Source organism: Hyla sarda, chromosome 4, assembly GCF_029499605.1.
Source record: "Hyla sarda isolate aHylSar1 chromosome 4, aHylSar1.hap1, whole genome shotgun sequence".
In the NCBI taxonomy this organism is placed as follows: Eukaryota; Metazoa; Chordata; class Amphibia; order Anura; family Hylidae; genus Hyla; species Hyla sarda.
Genome location: NC_079192.1, coordinates 314,536,850 through 314,557,628, shown reverse-complemented (window position 1 = coordinate 314,557,628; position 20,779 = coordinate 314,536,850). Strand labels below are relative to the sequence as shown.

Here is a 20,779-nt window from a genome sequence, read left to right as displayed (position 1 = left end):
CCCGGTTAGACCTGCTGACCGGGTGCGCTGCGATATTACTCCCAGCCGGGATGCGATTCGCAATGCGGGACGCGCCCGCTCGCGATGCGCATCTTGGCTCCCGTACCTGACCCGTTCCCCGTCTGTGTTGTCCCGGCGCGTGGCCCCGCTCCTTAGGGCGCGCGCGCGCCGGGTCTCTGCGATTTAAAGGGCCGCTGCGCCACTAATTGCCGCAGCAGGCCTAATCAGTATTCTCACCTGTGCACTCCCTACTTATACCTCACTTCCCCTGCACTCCCTCGCCGGATCTTGTTGCCATTGTGCCAGTGAAAGCGTTCCCTTGTGTGTTCCTAGCCTGTGTTCCAGACCTCCTGCCGTTGCCCCTGACTACGATCCTTGCTGCCTGCCCTGACCTTCTGCTACGTCCGACCTTGCTCTTGCCTACTCCCTTGTACCGCGCTTATCTTCAGCAGTCAGAGAGGTTGAGCCGTTGCTGGTGGATACGACCTGATTGCTACCGCCGCTGCAAGACCATCCCGCTTTGCGGCGGGCTCTGGTGAATACCAGTAGCAACTTAGAACCGGTCCACCAACACGGTCCACGCCAATCCCTCTCTGGCACAAAGGATCCACCTCCAGCCAGCCGAATCGTGACAGTAGATCCGGCCATGGATCCCGCTGAAATCCCGCTGCCAGTTGTCACCGACCTCACCCCGGTGGTCGCCCAGCAGTCGCAACAGATAGCGCAACAAGGCCACCAGCTGTCTCAACTGACCGTGATGCTACAGCAACTATTACCACAGCTCCAGCAACCTTCTCCTCCGCCAGCTCCTGCACCTCCTCCGCAGCGAGTGGTCGCTTCCAGCCTTCGATTATCCTTGCCGGATAAATTTGATGGGGACTCTAAGTTTTGCCGTGGCTTTCTTTCGCAATGTTCCCTGCACTTGGAGATGATGTCGGACCAGTTTCCTACTGAAAGGTCTAAGGTGGCTTTCGTAGTCAGCCTTCTGTCTGGGAAAGCTCTGTCATGGGCCACACCGCTCTGGGACCGCAATGACCCTGTCACTGCCTCTGTACACTCCTTCTTCACGGAGATTCGAAGTGTCTTTGAGGAACCTGCCCGAGCCTCTTCTGCTGAGACTGCCCTGCTGAACCTGGTCCAGGGTAATTCTTCTGTTGGCGAGTACGCCATCCAATTCCGTACTCTTGCCTCCGAATTATCCTGGAATAACGAGGTCCTCTGCGCGACCTTTAAAAAAGGCCTATCCAGTAACATTAAAGATGTGCTGGCCGCACGAGAAATTCCTGCTAACCTGCATGAACTTATTCATCTTGCCACCCGCATTGACATGCGTTTTTCCGAAAGGCGTCAGGAGCTCCGTCAGAATATGGACTTTGTTCGCACGAGGCGGTTTTTCTCCCCGGCTCCTCTCTCCTCTGGTCCTCTGCAATCCGTTCCTGTGCCTTCCGCCGTGGAGGCTATGCAAGTTGACCGGTCTCGCTTGACACCTCAAGAGAGGACACGACGCCGCATGGAGAATCTTTGCCTGTACTGTGCCGGTACCGAACATTTCTTGAAGGATTGTCCTATCCGTCCTCCCCGCCTGGAAAGACGTACGCTGACTCCGCATGAGACAGCTCTTGATGTGAACTCTGCTTCTCCACGCCTTACTGTGCCTGTGCGGATATCTTCTTCTACCTTCTCCTTCTCTGCTATGGCCTTCTTGGATTCCGGATCTGCAGGAAATTTTATTTTGGCCTCTCTCATCAACAGGTTCAACATCCCGGTGACCAGTCTCGCCAGACCCCTCTACATCAATTCTGTTAACAATGAAAGATTGGACTGTACCGTGCGTTACCGCACGGAACCTCTCCTAATGTGCATCGGACCCCATCACGAAAAAATTGAATTTTTGGTCCTCTCCAACTGCACTTCAGAAATTCTTCTTGGATTACCGTGGCTTCAACGCCATTCCCCAACCCTTGATTGGTCCACAGGAGAAATCAAGAACTGGGGTACTTCTTGTCACAAGGACTGTCTTAAACCGGTTCCCAGTACTCACAGTCGTGACCCTGTGGTTCCCCCGGTATCTGGTCTTCCTAAGGCTTATCTGGACTATGCTGATGTTTTTTGCAAAAAGCAAGCAGAGACTTTACCTCCTCACAGGCCTTATGACTGTCCTATTGACCTCCTCCCGGGTACTACTCCACCCCGGGGCAGAATCTATCCTCTGTCTGCTCCAGAGACCCAAGCCATGTCGGAGTACATCCAGGAGAATTTAAAAAAGGGGTTTATCCGCAAGTCCTCCTCTCCTGCCGGAGCTGGATTTTTTTTTGTGTCCAAAAAAGATGGCTCCCTACGCCCTTGCATTGATTACCGCGGACTTAATAAAATCACGGTAAAAAACCGCTACCCCTTACCTCTTATCTCGGAACTCTTTGATCGCCTACAAGGCGCCCACATCTTTACCAAACTGGACTTAAGAGGTGCTTATAATCTCATCCGCATCAGGGAGGGGGACGAATGGAAGACTGCATTTAACACTAGAGATGGACACTTTGAGTATCTGGTCATGCCCTTTGGCCTGTGCAACGCCCCTGCCGTCTTCCAAGACTTTGTTAATGAAATTTTTCGTGATCTCCTATATACCTGTGTTGTGGTTTACCTGGACGATATTCTGATTTTTTCTGCCAACTTAGAAGAACACCGCCAGCATGTCCACATGGTTCTTCAGAGACTTCGGGACAATCAACTTTATGCCAAAATGGAGAAATGTCTTTTTGAATGTCAATCTCTTCCTTTCCTAGGATACTTGGTCTCTGGCCAGGGACTACAAATGGACCCAGATAAACTATCTGCCGTGTTAGATTGGCCACGCCCCTCCGGACTCCGTGCTATCCAACGTTTTTTGAGGTTCGCCAATTATTACAGACAATTCATTCCACACTTCTCCACTATTGTGGCCCCTATCGTGGCTTTAACCAAGAAAAATGCCAATCCTAAGTCCTGGTCTCCCCAAGCGGAAGACGCATTTAAACATCTCAAGTCTGCCTTTTCTTCTGCTCCTGTGCTCTCCAGACCTGACCCATCTAAACCCTTTCTATTGGAGGTAGATGCCTCCTCTGTGGGAGCTGGAGCTGTCCTTCTACAAAAAAATTCTTCCGGGCATGCTGTTACTTGTGGGGTTTTTTCTAGGACCTTCTCTCCGGCGGAGAGAAACTACTCCATTGGTGATCGAGAACTACTGGCCATTAAATTGGCGCTTGAGGAATGGAGGCACCTGCTGGAGGGATCAAAATTTCCAGTTATCATATACACTGATCACAAGAATCTCTCCTATCTCCAGTCTGCCCAATGACTGAACTCTCGCCAGGCTAGGTGGTCGTTGTTCTTTGCCCGTTTTAACTTTGAAATCCATTTTCGCTCTGCTGACAAGAACATTAGGGCCGATGCCCTCTCTCGTTCTTCTGATGCCTCTGAAGTAGAGGTCTCTCCACAACACATCATTCCTCCGGACTGTCTGATCTCCACTTCTCCAGCTTCCATCAGGCAAACTCCTCCAGAGAAGACCTTCGTTTCTCCACGCCAGCGTCTCGGGATTCTCAAATGGGGACACTCCTCCCACCTCGCAGGCCATGCGGGCATCAAAAAATCCTTGCAACTCATCTCTCGATTTTATTGGTGGCCGACTCTGGAGACTGATGTTGTTGATTTCGTGCGGGCCTGTACTGTCTGTGCCCGGGATAAGACTCCTGCCAGAAGCCTGCTGGTCTCCTTCATCCTCTGCCTGTTCCTGAACAGCCTTGGTCACAGATTGGTATGGACTTTATTACGGACTTGCCCTCATCCCGTGGCAACACAGTTGTTTGGGTGGTCGTTGATCGATTTTCCAAGATGGCACATTTTATTCCTCTTCCTGGTCTTCCTTCAGCGCCTCAGTTGGCAAAGCTATTTTTTGTACACATTTTTCGCCTTCACGGTTTGCCCACGCATATCGTCTCGGATAGAGACGTCCAATTCGTGTCTAAATTCTGGAGGGCCCTCTGTAAACAGCTCAAGATCAAATTAAACTTCTCTTCTTCTTATCATCCCCAATCCAATGGGCAAGTAGAAAGAGTTAATCAGGTCCTGGGTGACTATTTACGGCATTTTGTTTCCTCCCGCCAGGATGACTGGGCAGATCTTCTACCATGGGCCGAATTCTCATACAACTTCAGAGTCTCCGAATCTTCTGCTAAATCCCCATTTTTCGTGGTGTACGGCCGTCACCCTCTTCCTCCCCTCCCTACTCCCTTGCCCTCTGGTTTGCCCGCTGTGGATGAAGTGACTCGTGATCTTTCCACCATATGGAAAGAGACCCAAAATTCTCTTTTACAGGCTTCATCCCGGATGAAAAGATTTGCTGATAAAAAAAGAAGAACTCCCCCCATTTTTGCTCCCGGAGACAAGGTATGGCTCTCCGCTAAATATGTCCGCTTTCGTGTCCCCAGTTATAAACTGGGACCACGCTATCTTGGTCCTTTCAAAATCAAGTGCCAGATCAACCCTGTCTCTTACAAACTCCTTCTTCCTCCTTCTCTCCGTATTCCCAATGCCTTCCATGTCTCTCTCCTTAAACCACTCATCCTTAACCGCTTCTCTCCCAAAGTTGTTTCTCCCACTCCAGTTTCCGGATCTTCTGACGTCTTTTCTGTGAAGGAGATTCTAGCATCCAAGACGGTCAGAGGTAAAAGATTCTTCTTGGTTGACTGGGAGAATTGCGGCCCAGAGGAGAGATCCTGGGAACCTGAGGACAACATCCTGGACAAAAGTCTTATCCTCAGGTTCTCAGGCTCCAAAAAGAGGGGGAGACCCAAGGGGGGGGGGGTACTGTTACGCCGAGCGCTCCGGGTCCCCGCTCCTCCCCGGAGCGCTCGCAGCGTTCTCTCATTCGCAGAGCCCCGGTCAGACCTGCTGACCGGGTGCGTTGCGATATTACTCCCAGCCGGGATGCGATTCGCGATGCGGGACGCGCCCGCTCGCGATGCGCATCTCGGCTCCCGTACCTGACCCGTTCCCCGTCTGTGTTGTCCCGGCGCGCGCGGCCCCGCTCCTTAGGGCGCGCGTGCGCCGGGTCTCTGCGATTTAAAGGGCCGCTGCGCCACTGATTGGCGCAGCAGGCCTAATCAGTATTCTCACCTGTGCACTCCCTACTTATACCTCACTTCCCCTGCACTCCCTCGCCGGATCTTGTTGCCATTGTGCCAGTGAAAGCGTTCCCTTGTGTGTTCCTAGCCTGTGTTCCAGACCTCCTGCCATTGCCCCTGACTGGTGAATACTAGTAGCAACTTAGAACCGGTCCACCAACACGGTCCACGCCAATCCCTCTCTGGCACAGAGGATCCACCTCCAGCCAGCCGAATCGGAGACAAGGACCCCAGACACTCCCTCAGGTCTTGACTTTACTGCTCCTCGGCTAAGACTCAACTGGCTAGCTAGCTTATCCCAGGGTTAATTTGGGGGAGACTTTGGAGGGGTCCTATATGTCACTCTGGTGACGTCTTCTCTTGATTGTTGACTTTGACACACATACACCTACCTCTTGGAGAGTGTGCTTGATCTGGCCAACTGTTGTGAAGGGGGTTTTCTTCACCAGGGAAAGAATTCTTCGGTCATCCTCCACAGTTGTTTTCCTTGGTCTTCCGGGTCTTTTGGTGTTGCTGAGCTCACCGGTGCATTCCTTCTTTTTAAGAATGTTCCAAACAGTTGTTTTGGCCACGCCTAATGTTTTGGCTATCTCTCTGATGGGTTTGTTTTAGTTTTTTTCAGCCTAATGATGACTTGCTTCACTGATAGTGACAGCTCTTTGGATCTCATCTTGAGAGTTGACAGCAACATATTCCAAATGCAAATAGCATACTTGAAATGAACTCTGGACCTTTTATCTACCAATTGTCCCATTACCAATTGTCCCATTACTTAGCAAGTGGGAGGCACATATGCAAACTGTCGTAATTCCTACACCGTTCACCTGAATTGGATGTAAATACCCTCAAATTAAAGCTGACAGACTGGAGTTTAAGAACATCTTGTTTGTTTTATTTCAAATCCATTGTGGTGGTGTAGAGAGCCAAAATTTTTAGAATTGTGTTGATGTCCCAATATTTATGGACCTGACTGTATGTATATATAATTCTGATTGTCTTATGTGGCAGATATGACCACTACACTATGAAACCTAAAGTGGCACAGAAGAGGTTGAGCCTCCTCAGTTACATTCCACAAGTGCAATTTCTGTTTGTGCCCCTCCTACAGCAAGGTCTTCTGCACTAACGTTTATATGTTGCATGTTTTTGTAGTGGCATATGCTATGTTCTTGTGATATCCTAGTACAGGACATGGTCCTGTACTACCCTTAGGGCCTGTCAGGTTGAGTCCCTTAGTTACCTGGTGGGCTCCACTGCAAGGTCTCCCTCTGTTGGTTTTAAAAAGGTGTGTGTGTCACTTTAATGCCTAGACAGGATCCCTATGTATAGGTAGTATAGAGGGCCTGTGGGAGGTCTCAAAGACCTGTGTAAGTCTATCACGTTATGTTATGCAGTCACATGATTTGTTGTCACATGTTCTCTCAGAGAGCACCAGCTTAACCTATGACCCACAGTTTGACCAACGGCTTTAGTCCAGCCCCCACTATATAAAGGGGTGGCCATTACAATTCACTCTCTTAGCTCTTGTACCATCAGTCTTTACTGAGCACAGCAACCACCAGAGATCTCAGTGCAAGTGAGCAGCATCTGGAAAACCCCAAACGCTACAGTCTCTACAGTAAGTCTCAAGTTTATGTCTGCTGTCACTGAAACTAGTCAGGTCCTGCACATAGTCAAGTCAAGTCTAATTTCAAGTCAAGTAAACTACAAGTATATTGGTAGAGCAAGCTGCGAGGTCCTCTGGGTCCTGGCCACGTCTCTGGGAATTCTGGCCTTAGCTGTGAAGATAATTACACCTGTCTTCTACTCAGTAAAGCCTCCGTTTGACCATAACTGGTTTTGGACTCTCATTTCACTTCTCGCAATTGGGATAGCGGAGAATCTGGGCGTCTGGTGTTCCGGAACCCGAAAACCACACTGGCGTTACGAACACTAGGGGTTAATACCATCCAGCCCCTGGGGTTAATACCATCTGATCCCGCCACTCTCACCGCTACACCCGTGGTCCCGTCATTTCACCTGGTGGTCCACCACAACTTTGGCGTCATGAACAGGATATGGGTGTGTGCCTTAACCACTTAACCACCAAGTTGCCGCAAGTCCTTCCCCCCCAAGTCTGAACTGTGTCCAAGTCAAAATTGCATGCCATTGTGAAAAAGTGTGCACCAGCAAAGTGTACGGACTGTCTTGCTAAAATCTGTTATTACTGTGGCGCAGATAAAAATCATGGGGAAGGTGAAAAAAAGACCGTTAACCATTACTGCTAAGAGTGTAAATCCTGTACCTGAGGGGGTTAAACAGAGTTCGGTGTTTCCTGCGCACGGGAGCGGTCGCACCTCCGTCCCGTCAGTCTCCAGGGGTAACTACCTCTTTGGTGTGCGAGGAGGAATTACAGATCCGCCTCCTGTTGCAGCGGGACCGGAAGTCAGCGCTGCACTGATGACGTTCTTCTGGCTGGCAGCCATTTTACCGGAGCCCGTTGCAGAAGGGACAAAAGCAGGAAGATCCCTGGACGCAGCCGTGCAATGAATCCCTGTGGCTGCGTTCGGCTCTGTAAGTCCTGGTACAGCACCTGGTGCAGCGCAGACTCTGCAAATGCCGACATCTGAAAGAAGTAAGTCGATGATACCGGGAGGCCCTTATATTCACCCTTTAGTGCCTAGCAGCATCCCTGAAGGTTTGCAGCAGCATAAGGGGAAAGCATTATATGGGGGGTCCCAACCAATACTGACCAGGCCGCTGCAGCATATTGAAAATCATCTTAAAGATACAGCGCACCCAAAGAGTCTTAAAGAGACAGCACAATTTTTCACGGATATCATTGACCGTTTGCAACGGTTGTTCCTCGGGGCCGAGAAGGCCTGTCACCTGATCCCACTACAGAGGACGATGACCGGCCAGCAACCCAAAGGGAAAAGTCCTAAGTAATCTGAGAGTGTTCCCAGGCCTTCTCTTAGGAGCAAGGAGGTTTGACCTAGTCAGCGGGTACCAACGGAAGTGCCTCGGCCTACTCCAGATGTAGCGGAGGTTTGGCCGGTACACCAGGCACCAACTGCTCATCCTTCAGTAGCCAAGAAGATCTTGCCAGCCCTGCCTACCATCCACGTTCACAGTCCTGATTTTCCAGTGTCTGCACCGATATTCATGGGGAACCCTGTCCTCCCTACCTACAATGGAGACCCCTTCACCCTGAGAGACTTCAAGGAAAAGATGCAGAGTTTTTGTCTTTTATTCTCTCCCTCCTAATCAACAGGTCCATCTGCTCACGGGACAACTACAAGGACCAGCTCTTGAGGAAGTCTGCACCTAGCCCGCCTCCGAGAAGGTGACGGTAGAGCAGATCTTCGAGGGGTTGTATCAGGTATTTGAGTCACATTCATCGTCAGAGGTCAGGTGAGACTCTAATAGCTTATGCAGTAGTTTTACAAAATGCCCTAGAGACTGTTAAAAAGCTAAATAATATAACTCCTGAGCAGGGCAACAAGGTGATTATGGAAAGATTTATTGATGGGGCTCTTAATAAGTGAGACAAAGCCCAACTGAGAATGTTAGCGGTCCAAAATCCCAACATATCATTCCCCGCTTTCAAGAGACTGCCTATACCAGTGATTGAGTCTGGGACTGAGCTAAAGGAAGCTTGTACACCCTTTACACCTGTCCAAGAGCCACTAGGGGCGGTAGCCAAACCCATATCACCACCGTCACCTGTCTCCACCCCAGTGGCAACTACCTTGCCAGTCACCGCAGTCCAAGCTCCTGCTCCACTCTCCCGTGAGCAATCCTTGCCTAGAGACACTCCTTCTACTCCTGCCCCATATAATCCCAGTCACTGTGCTCCTTCACTTGATAGGTATTCTGGGAGTAATAGACCCTTCTTTTCTCACTGTAGCAAGACTGGACACTGGACAATGCACTGCAGAGGTTTAAACGGAATTCCCCCTGGGATCAAGGACCGGTCTCCAGGAAAACAGCATGAAGTCATAACTTCTGAATGTCCTAAGTCAGGACTATGACGTTATGTCACCCCTATGTAAAGGGTATTGTGGAAGGTGTACAGTTGGAGGCGTTGATGCATACAGGGTCACAAGTGTCTACTATCCCTGAAAATGTTTTCTATAAGTATTGGGATGCTCGTGTATTGTGTGAACCTGATGATGTTGACCTGAGAGTAGTGGCGAGTAACGGGCAACCAATACCCAGACATGGATATTGGGAGCCAATAATTCAGTTGGGAAAGCATGTACTTAAAGGGTAGGGAGTGATTGTAACCGATGCGTATGATAAAGGGTCTACCGAGTTCATATTGGGGATGAATATCATGAAACACTGTTTTGCTGACATTGTAGATTCTTTGCAGGCCTCTCTCCCACATGTCCCCCTCAGGCCAGCAGGCTGCGCAGCACCACTTAAAGGTTCTACAAGCCAACCGGCGAGGTGAAGTTTGCAAAGTGCGAATTCAAGACATCAATTCGGTGACCTTGCAACCCAACACAGAGACAATCCTTTGGTGACGTGCACATCCTGGAGTGAGAAACAAGGACTATCAAGACCTGCTAGAGCCTATGCAATTAGAAGATCATCCTCTAGTTCGAGCAGCAAGAAGTCTGGTCACAGTTACCAACGGGAGAGTTCCAGTCCCACTAGTCAATTTGTCCAGTGTGGCTACCGTCTTACCAAAATACACTCTGGTCGCCCAGTTGTATCTTCTAGAGTCAAGTGAAATCCTATCAAAACACAAGGTGGCTCAGCAACTGACAGCCCAAGTGACTCCTGGCTTTACTGAAAGTCCCCCTGAGCCCTGGTGGGCACAACTTCAAGTGGGAAATGAAACTACTCCGAATGATCAAGTTAACGGAGTCATCAATGTCGCCAAAAACCTGTCAGGTTGAGTCCCTCAGTGACCTGGGGGCTCCCCTGCAAGGTCTCCCCCTGTTGGTTTTATAAAGGTGTGTGTGTCACTTTAATGCATAGACAGGATCCCTATGTATAGGTAGTATAGAGGACCTGTGTAAGTCTGTCAAATGTTATGTTATGCAGTCACATGATTTGTTGTCACATGTTCTACCAGAGAGCACCAGCTTAACCACCAGAGATCTCGGTGCAAGTGAGCAGCATCTGGAAAACCCCAAATGCTACAGTCTCTCCAGTAAGTCTCAAGTCTATGTCTGCTGTCACTGAAACTAGTCAAGTCCTGCACATAGTCAAGTCAAGTCTAATTTCAAGTCAAGTTAACTACAAGTATATTGGTCCAGCAAGCTGTGAGGTCCTCTGGGTCCTGGCCGCCTCTCTGGGAATTCTGGCCTTAGCTGTGAAGATAATTACACCTGTCTTCTACTCAGTAAAGTCTCCGTTTTACCATAACTGGTTGTGGACTCTCATTTCACTTCTAGCAATTGGGATAGTGGAGAATCCGTGCGTGTGGTGTTACGGAACCCGAAGACCACACTGGCGTCACGAACACTAGGGGTTAATACCATCTGAACCCACCACTCACACCGCTACACCCGTGGTCCTGCCATTTCACCCAGTGGTCCAACACATTCTCATCAGATAAGTAATGTACCTAATGTTCTTGGCTACTTAAGTAGGTGCACTTTTGAGTCCAGCATAATAAATGTATACCATTGGAAAATGACTGAACTTTGTCAATTGTAGGATACGTTGCACGGATCCTTTGCGGTATATGTTGGCATATTCTATAGGTAATTCGGCCAGTATATTGATGTTCCCTCTAAAGTAGGCTACTAATTGTTACGCCAAGCGCTCCGGGTCCCCGCTCCTCCCCGGAGCGCTCACAGCGTTCTCCTGTTCGCAGCGCTCCGGTCAGACCTGCTGACCGGGTGCGCTGCGATAATGTCCCCAGCCGGGATGCGATTCGCGATGCGGGACGCGCCCGCTCGCGATGCGCATTCCGACCCGCTTACCAGACTCGTCTGTGCTGTCCCGGAGCGCGCGCGCCGGGTCTCTGCGATTTAAAGGGCCGTTGACCCACTGATTGGCGCATGGGTTTTAATCAGTACCTTCACCTGTGCACTTCCCTATTAATACCTCACTTCCCCTGCACTTCCTTGCCGGATCTTGTTGCCATTGTGCCAGTGAAAGCGTTTCCTTGTGTGTTCCTAGCTTGTGTTCCAGACCTCCTGCCGTTGCCCCTGACTACGATCCTTGCTGCCTGCCCTGACCTTCTGCTACGTCCGACCCTGCTCTTGTCTACTCCCTTGTACCGCGCCTATCTCAGCAGTCAGAGAGGTTGAGCCGTTGCCGGTGGATACGACCTGGTTGCTACCGCCGCTGCAAGACCATCCCGCTTTGCGGCTGGCTCTGGTGAATACCAGTAGCAACTTAGAACCGGTTCACCGACACGGTCCACGCCAATCCCTCTCTGGCACAGAGGATCCACCTCCAGCCAGCCGAATCGTGACAGTAGATCCGGCCATGGATCCCGCTGAGGTCCCGCTGCCAATTGTCACTTACCTCACCACGGTGGTCGCCCAGCAGTCGCAACAGATAGCGCAACAAGGCCACCAGCTGTCTCAACTGACCGTGATGCTACAGCAGCTTCTACCACAGCTTCAGCAACCATCTCCTCCGCCAGCTCCTGCACCTCCTCCGCAGCGAGTGGCCGCATCCAGCCTCCGTTTATCTTTGCCGGACAAATTTGATGGGGACTCTAAATTTTGCCGTGGTTTTCTCTCACAATGTTCCCTGCATTTGGAGATGATGTCGGACCAATTTCCAACTGAAAGGTCAAAGGTGGCTTTCGTGGTCAGCCTTCTGTCTGGGAAAGCCCTGTCATGGGCCACACCGCTCTGGGACCGCAATGATCCTGTCACTGCCTCTGTACACTCTTTCTTCACAGAGATTCGAAGTGTCTTTGAGGAACCAGCCCGAGCCTCTTCTGCCGAGACTGCCCTGCTGAACCTGGTCCAGGGTAATTCTTCTGTTGGCGAGTATGCCATCCAATTCCGTACTCTCGCCTCTGAATTGTCCTGGAATAACGAGGCCCTCTGCGCGACCTTCAAAAAAGGCCTATCCAGTAACATCAAAGATGTGCTGGCCGCACTAGAAATCCCTGCTAACCTGCATGAACTTATTCATCTGGCCACCCGCATTGACATGCGTTTTTCCAAAAGGCGTCAGGAGCTCCGCCAGGATATGGACTTCGTTCGCACAAGGCGGTTTCTCTCCCCGGCTCCTCTCTCCTCTGGTCCACTGCAATCCGTTCCTGTGCCTTCCGCCGTGGAGGCTATGCAAGTTGACCGGTCTCGCTTGACACCTCAAGAGAGGCCACGCCGCCGCATGGAGAACCTTTGCCTGTACTGTGCCAGTACCGAACACTTCTTGAAGGATTGTCCTATCCGACCTCCACGTCAGGAAAGACGCACTACGACTCCGCACAAAGGTGAGACAGCTCTAGGTGTGAACTCTGCTTCTCCACGTCTTACTGTGCCTGTGCGGATTTTTTCTTCTACCTTCTCCTTCTCAGCTGTGGCCTTCTTGGATTCTGGATCTGCAGGAAATTTTATTTTGGCCTCATTCGTCAACAGGTTCAACATCCCGGTGACCAGTCTCGCCAGACCCCTCTACATCACCTCTGTTAATAATGAAAGATTGGACTGTACTGTGCATTACCGCACGGAACCCCTCTTAATGTGCATTGGACCCCATCACGAAAAGATTGAATTTCTGGTCCTCTCTAACTGCACTTCGGAAATTCTTCTTGGTCTACCTTGGCTTCAACGCCATTCCCCAACCCTCGATTGGACCACCGGGGAGATCAAGAACTGGGGTACTACTTGCCACAAGAACTGTCTTATGTCTGCTCCCAGTACTGTCAGTCAAAACCCTATGGCTCCTCTGATACCAGGTCTCCCCAAGGCCTATCTGGACTATGCTGATGTTGTTTGCAAAAAACACACAGGCCTTATGACTGCCCCATTGACCTCCTCCCTGGTACTACTCCACCCCGGGGCAGAATCTATCCTCTGTCCGCTCCGGAAACACAAGCCATGTCGGAGTACATCCAAGAGAATTTAAAAAGGGGGTTTATCCGCAAGTCTTCCTCCCCTGCCGGAGCTGGATTTTTCTTAGTTTCCAAAAAAGACGTCTCCTTACGACCTTGCATTGATTACCGCGGACTTAATAAAATCACTTTAAAAAAACGCTATCCCCTACCTCTTATCTCGGAACTCTTTGACCGCCTACGTGGTGCCAACATCTTTACCAAATTGGACTTAAGAAGTGCACATAATCTCATCCGCATCAGGGAAGGGGACGAGTGGAAGACCGCGTTTAACACGAGAGATGGACACTTTGAATATCTGGTTATGCCTTTTGGGCTTTGCAACGCCCCTGCCGTCTTCCAAGACTTTGTAAATGAAATTTTTCGTGATCTTCTATATACCTGTGTTGTGGTCTACCTGGACGATATTTTGATTTTTTCTTCTAACCTAGAAGAACACCGCCGGCATGTCCGCATGGTTCTTCAGAGACTTCAGGACAATCAATTATATGCCAAAATGGAAAAATGTCTCTTTGAATGTCAATCTCTTCCCTTCCTAGGATACTTAGTCTCTGGCCAGGGACTCCAAATGGACCCAGACAAACTATCAGCCGTATTGGATTGGCCACGCCCCTCCGGACTCCGTGCTATCCAACGTTTATCCGAAAGGTCAAAGGTGGCTTTCGTGCTATCCAATTATTACAGACAATTTATTACACATTTTTCCACTATTGTGGCCCCAATCGTGGCCCTAACCAAGAAAAACGCCAACCCTAAGTCCTGGCCTCCTCATGCGGAAGAGGCGTTCAATCATCTCAAAACTGCCTTTTCTTCTGCTCCCGTACTCTCCAGACCTGATCCATCTAAACCCTTCTCACTGGAGGTGAGTTTCTTTTCTAGGACCTTCTCTCCGGCGGAGAAAAACTACTCCATTGGTGATCGAGAACTACTGGCCATAAAATTGGCGCTTGAGGAAAGGAGGCACCTGCTGGAGGGATCCAAATACCCAGTTTTTATATACACTGATCACAAGAATCTCTCTTATCTTCAGCCTGCCCAACGGCTGAACCCTCGCCAGGCTAGGTGGTCATTGTTCTTTGCCCGTTTTAACTTTGAAATTCATTTTCGCCCCGCTGACAAGAACATTAGGGCTGACGCTCCCTCTCGTTCATCGGATGCCTCTGAAATGGAAGCTTCCCCGCAACACATTATTCCTCCGGACTGTCTGATCTCCACTTCTCCAGCTTCCATCAGACAAACTCCTCCAGGGAAGACCTTCGTCTCTCCACGCCAGCGCCTCAGGATTCTCAGGTGGGGACACTCCTCACACCTCGCAGGCCATGCTGGCATCAAAAAATCCGTCCAGCTCATCTCTCGTTTTTATTGGTGGCCTACCCTGGAAGCTGATGTTGCTGATTTTGTGCGGCCTGGTACAGTCTGTGCCCGGGACAAGACCCCTCGCCAGAAGCCTGCTGGTCTCCTCCATCCTCTGCCTGTTCCTGAGCGACCATGGTCTCAGATTGGTATGGACTTTATTACTGACTTACCTTTATCCCATGGCAACACAGTTATTTGGGTGGTCGTTGATCGGTTCTCCAAGATGGCACATTTTATCCCTCATCCAGGTCTTCCTTCTGCGCCTCAGTTGGCGAAACAATTTTTTGTGCACATTTTTCGCCTTCACGGGCTTCCTACGCATATCTTCTCAGATAGAGGCGTTCAATTTGTGTCGAAATTCTGGAGGGCTCTCTGTAATCAACTTAAAATCAAATTAAACTTCTCGTCTTCTTATCATCCCCAATCCAATGGGCAAGTGGAAAGAATTAATCAGGTTCTTGGTGACTATTTGCGACTATTTGTGACACTAATTACTATCGCCCAGATTTATCAAACTGTGTGAGAGTAAAGATAAAGGAATTTTCCCAAAGCAACCAATCACAGCTCAGGTTTCACTGTACCAGAGCTCGTAAGCTGAGCTGTGATTGGTTGCTGAGGGAAAATCACACTATTTTTTCACTTACACAGTTTGATAAATCTGGATCTATATGCTTAGGCTAAGTTCACACAGCCTTTGTCTCCCGTTCTGGGTCCGTTAATGTTGTCTGTTATTTTAACAGACAACTTACATCCTTCTGCATCCGTTTACTTCAGTTATTTCATCCTTTTGCATCCTTTCCTGTCTGTGTATGTTTGTTTCTTTTAACCCTTTTGTAGCCTTTTTTCAGTTTTTTTCTGGTTGTTTTGTCTTCTGTACACAGACTAGATTCTCTGCTCCGCCAGGTGTGATTTACATTGTTGCATGCTGAGTTTTGTGATATATATATATATATATATATATATATATATATATATATATATATATATATATATATATATATCTCTTACACAGTTACTGTAACAATCTGTAGAATCACATTCTTCTTTTATACATATCATTTTCACTTACTTTTTGACCCTATTTAAATAAACTGTTCCAGCATTTGTGAATTCCACATTGCATTTGCAAAGTTTATCCCTAAATGTGAAATCTCTCAAGGTACAGATGAAAAATAATGATGTGTAAAAATGTTTCCATTGGGATTTTCAAGGTGAAAAGTGCTTGGTCTAGTTATTTAAAAGTGTGAAAATGAAAGCACTGCAAAATAAATGGGATTTTGTGAAACTAGACTGAACAATATTAACCTTGTAAGCCATACATCATAAAAGGATTTTCTATCCTAAGTCTATTGTTTAATGCAAACCTGTCATCACTTTCATGCTAGCTTAACCACGAGTCATGGTGGTCCCCAGCAGTTTCTCCCTGCCCCACTTGCCTTGATTAAAGGAGTATTTTAGGCAAAAACTTTTTTATATATATCAACTTTCTCCAGAAAGTTAAACAGATTTGTAAGTTACTTCTATAAAAAAATCTTAATCCTTTCAGTACTTATGAGCTTCTGAAGTTAAGGTTGTTCTTTTCTGTCTAAATCCTCTCTGATGACACCTGTCTCGGGAAACGCCCAGTTTAGAAGAGATTTGCTATGGGGATTTGCTTCTAAACTGGGTGTTTCCTGAGACAGGTGTCATCAGAGAGGACTTAGACAGAAAAGAACAACCTTAACTTCAGAAGCTCATAAGTACTGAAAGGATTAAGATTTTTTAATAGAAGTAATTTACCAATCTGTTTAACTTTCTGGAGCCAGTTGATATATATAAAAAAGTTTTTGCCTGGATAACCCCTTTAATAGATCTCCGTTGGTTTGAGTATAGGAAGAAATCTATCAATCAAAGCTTGTGAACCAAGGAGACACTATCAAGGGACACCCAGAGGAATTGTGGTTCAGGCAGCATGAAAGTGAATATTTGCTTTTTTAAATGAAAGGGGGAGTAACGTCGTCTTTGCTTATTTTGACATTATTCTGATATTGTAGACAAGAGGCTGCAGAATTTTAGGATATGTTCACACAATTAATTTTCTTGTGGGTTTTGGTGCAGAATATGAATGAAATATGCAAGTATTTTACCTCTAAGCTGCTATTTTAATAGGAATGCAGAACATAGTTTATATGGTGCGGTTTATTTTTTGTGGATAGTTGCATAGCTGGTACACAGACCCTTTTGGACCCTATACAACAACTCTTTTGGACCCTATTGGTGTAATCTAAAATCATGGCAAAATCCATCACATACAAAGTAGGAATCCATGGCAGAAACCTAACACTATTGGGGAGATTTATCAAAAGTGTAGAGGAAAAGTTGACCAGTTGCCCATAGCAACCAATCAGATCGCTTCTTTTATTTTTCAGAGGCCTTTTAAGAAATGAAGAAATCTGATTGGTTACTATGGGCAACTGCACCACTCTTACTTTAGGCTGGGTTCACACCATGTTTTGTTAAATACGGTTCCAGTATACGGCTGGGTGGAGGGGGGGCGGGGCTTAATCGCAGCGCCCGCACTCAGCCGTATTCGGGAACCGTATTTAATGTATGTCTATGAGCCGACCGGAGTGAACCGCAGCCTCCGGTTGGCTTCGTTTTCAGCCGTATGCGGTTTCCCGACCGCAGGCAAAAACGTGGTCGACCGCGTTTTTGCCTGAGGTCGGGAAACCGCATACAGCCGAAAACGCAGCCGACCGGAGGCTGCGGTTCACTCCGGTCGGCTCATAGACATACATTAAATACGGTTCCCGAATACGACTGAGTGCGGGCGCCGCGATTAAGCCCCGCCCCCCCCCTCCACCCAGCCGTATACGGGAACCGTATTTAACAAAACGTGGTGTGAACCCAGTCCTTACACAGCTTTTGATAATCTGCAGTAGAAATTATAGACATGGGGGGAGATTTAACAATGGATTTTTCCAACAGAATGTGAACATGCCCTTGAACTAAACTACCTGTAGTTCTCACATATCAAAGGCCAGAAGGACCCTGCAATACATAGCGATTATTTCATTATTGTCATGATATGGAAAATATATGGAATTCTTTATAGATATAGATCTGTTCTTTCCCTCTTTATTTCGTTATTCGTGTCTGTATTGTATCTTTGTTAACTCCGTACTAGTGTTTTTTCATCTGTCTTCATTTGTATTCACTTCCATATTGCTAGGTACTGACTCTAGATTAAAATAAGACATCGTACTTTCCTAGGCTCACTTGACTTCCATGTAAAAATGCTATGCCAATACAAACAACTCTTGGACATACTGTATATTTTACATTTGGAACATATTGACAACACTGGGGGAGATATTCAAAAACTAATGTAATTTCTGTTACATCAATATTAATCACACCTTTGTTTGTCTCTAAGGTCTCTTGTGCTGCTTTGAAAATGTGAAAATGAGAGAGTTAATTTCCGTGCCACTTTTGTTTTTTTCGCGCCAACGTTATTTTTTGTTGCCGCCATATTGAATTTTTTCTGTGCCAAAATTGCAGAGTTTGGCGCCAAATTTTGCATCTCGGAAAATCGTGGCCGAAGCATCTCATGTAATATTCCATGATTACTAATGCCAAGACAAGCGATAACTGTATAAATAAAATATTTCTAGGGCTTAAATGTTCAGTTCAGGTGCAGTGACCATGAAAAAAAAATATTTTTCTTTTAATTCCATTCTGCAATAATTATTTTTCAATAATTGATTAAATAACATATTTTCCCCCCCAAAAAATAAAGAAAAAAAAACAAAACTCTTTTTGATGTAAAGTGGACTCTCACCCCTTTAAAAATTATGATGTAAAACATTAAATTTACATAGCCAAGCCCACTTTTGCAAAACTGGTGTGAACCTTCGATCGTTCTCTTGTAAAACACTTTGAATATATTGGCCCAGATTTATCAAACTGTGTGAGAGAAAAACTGTAGAAAGGTTTCCACAGCAGCCAATCACAGCTCAGCTAATGAGCTGTGGTAAAGTGAAAGCTGAGCTGTGATTGGTTGTTGTGGGAAAATCACTCCAGTTTTGCTCTCACATAGTTTGATAAATCTGGGCCATTCTGTAAACTTTTTTGCGCCAAAATTTCTTTTAAAATAATGTTGTGCACTAAGGATTGTGCAGGATCCAGAGGCATTTATCATTTCTTGTTTATGGATTTGAGGAAACTTTTCCATATAAATATTTTTCTTTGTGTTCTATCATCTAGGTATTCCTTTCAAGATGAAGAGGATATGTTTATGGTTGTGGATCTTCTCCTTGGTGGTGACCTTAGATACCATCTTCAGCAAAATATTCGTTTTAGTGAGGACTCGGTCAAGCTCTTCATCTGTGAAATTGCCATGGCACTTGACTACTTGCAGAGTAAAAATATCATTCATAGGTGAGTGTATTTTTCTGTTTTCATGCATTTGCTGATGTATTAACTGGTATTCAGAATATGTTCTCATTTTATGTACATTACAACTGACAATAATGGTTAGTTTTAGATCAGGTTTTTATGTATCGGCCATGGTGCAGCCGAAACCGCTCTGTAGGGTAATTTAGTACAGTTTTCAAACTGACTTCAAGCAGCAAAAACAAGCAGCCAATGACAGGTAAAAAAAACTTGCGGCTGAAGTCAATCCTGTCCGTGCCATTATGATCACATTGCAACTGCATCTATACCACATGGCAGCCGCTATGTGAGAACCCAGCCTGACATAGTAAAGACAGATGTGGTGGCCCAGTACAGGAATTGTCCTCCTGTACACTTATCCGTCCTGTGTGGTGGATTCTCTGTCAGTGTCTCCTGGGTCCACATCGCTCTTATGGACTGTCAAGTGTTAATATACAATATTTTCTTACGCAATGTGTTGGTTAATCTTTTGAGGCATTTTTGTCTTTAAATATTGTTGCTAAGCCTGTGTAACCATGGAAGGTGCCAGTGACCAGGTGACTTGTTGATGACCTTTTGGACCCCTCCAAATTGCTCACTTATATAGCAGGGAGGAGGTAGCTTAGCCAGTTTAGTTCTGAGTGCAGCTGCAGTCAAGTGAAGACCTGAGAGTGTCTGGTGTTCCTAAGGGAGACCAAGGCCTAGCCACGCAGCCACTACCAGTGGAACCACCTGCAGGTGAAAGTCAAAGCCTGGTAAGCACAAATACAGGGGAGAAGTCTAGTCAGCACAGTCAAGTCTAAAGTCAGCGTGGGTTGCATAATTGAGTCCAAGTCCACTACACAGTCCCAGCGAGCCAACAAGCCTCCTGAAGTACACTGAGCATCTCCTTGGGCCTAAACTGAGCTGTTAATACTTTAACATCTGTTTGCCTCAGTAAAGTACCATTGTTTCGGAACCTTGCATCGGAGTGATTATTTGCCCAGCGCTTGTTCCAGGAATCAGCGGCCATACCTTGGGTTGTGTAGAGGATAACCACACCCTGGCATCATGAATACTAAGGGTTAATAACATCTGCCCTAAGGGTAACAACATCTGCCCTTCAGCAAACCCCTCCCCACACAGAAATTAACATTATATTAGCTAAATGTCTGTTTACCTATCTAGATCTCTGTTCATCCAGCAGCGATCAACCCCTAAATCCTGTATATTCTCTGGCTTGGCTAATTGGGAATTGAAATATCATGAAGTCAGGGGTCAAGTCCTGGGAAATAAAAGTGATGGGAACTCAAGATTTCCACTCAAGGGCTGGTTCTGCAGGACTCTTACTAATGGGAATGGGGTACCTGCTCAGTTTCCATGTGTTCCTGTAGGACTTGAGCCCTGCATGAAGTGATCTATAAGGTTGTCTTTCCAGACAGCCAATATTGGAGGGAATGTTTATTATCCCATGATGGACATTACATAATGCTGATATTGCTGGGGTCCATCTACTAAAATCTAAGTCCTATAGGCTAAGTTTCCACTTGTTTTTTTTTTTTTCTGGCAGTTTTTGGATATCTGCCACTGCAGTTTTTGAGCCAAAGTCAGAAGTGGATCCATAAGGCAGGAGAAGTATAAGTTCTTCCTTTATATGTCCTATTCCTTTTGAATACACTTCTGGCTTTGGCTCAAAAACTGCCAGAAAAAAAAAAAAAAAAACAAGTGGAAACTTAGCCTATAGGACTTAGATTTTAGTAGATGGACCCCAGCAATATCAGCATTATGTAATGTCCATCATGGGATAATACACATTTATAGAATACTTCAAAACTGTAAAAAA

General features: G+C 47.0%; 1 protein-coding gene across 2 annotated transcripts in view; it reads left to right on the top strand.

Moving 5' to 3' along the window:
- STK32A (serine/threonine kinase 32A) overlaps positions 1-20,779 on the top strand; it is a 240,116-nt gene that overhangs the window by 110,251 nt on the left and 109,086 nt on the right. For both annotated transcript variants that reach the window (XM_056574872.1, XM_056574873.1), the window contains one exon: positions 18,790-18,963. In XM_056574872.1, the coding sequence (XP_056430847.1) occupies positions 18,790-18,963 (174 nt within the window). The remainder of the gene's footprint in view (positions 1-18,789; positions 18,964-20,779) is intronic.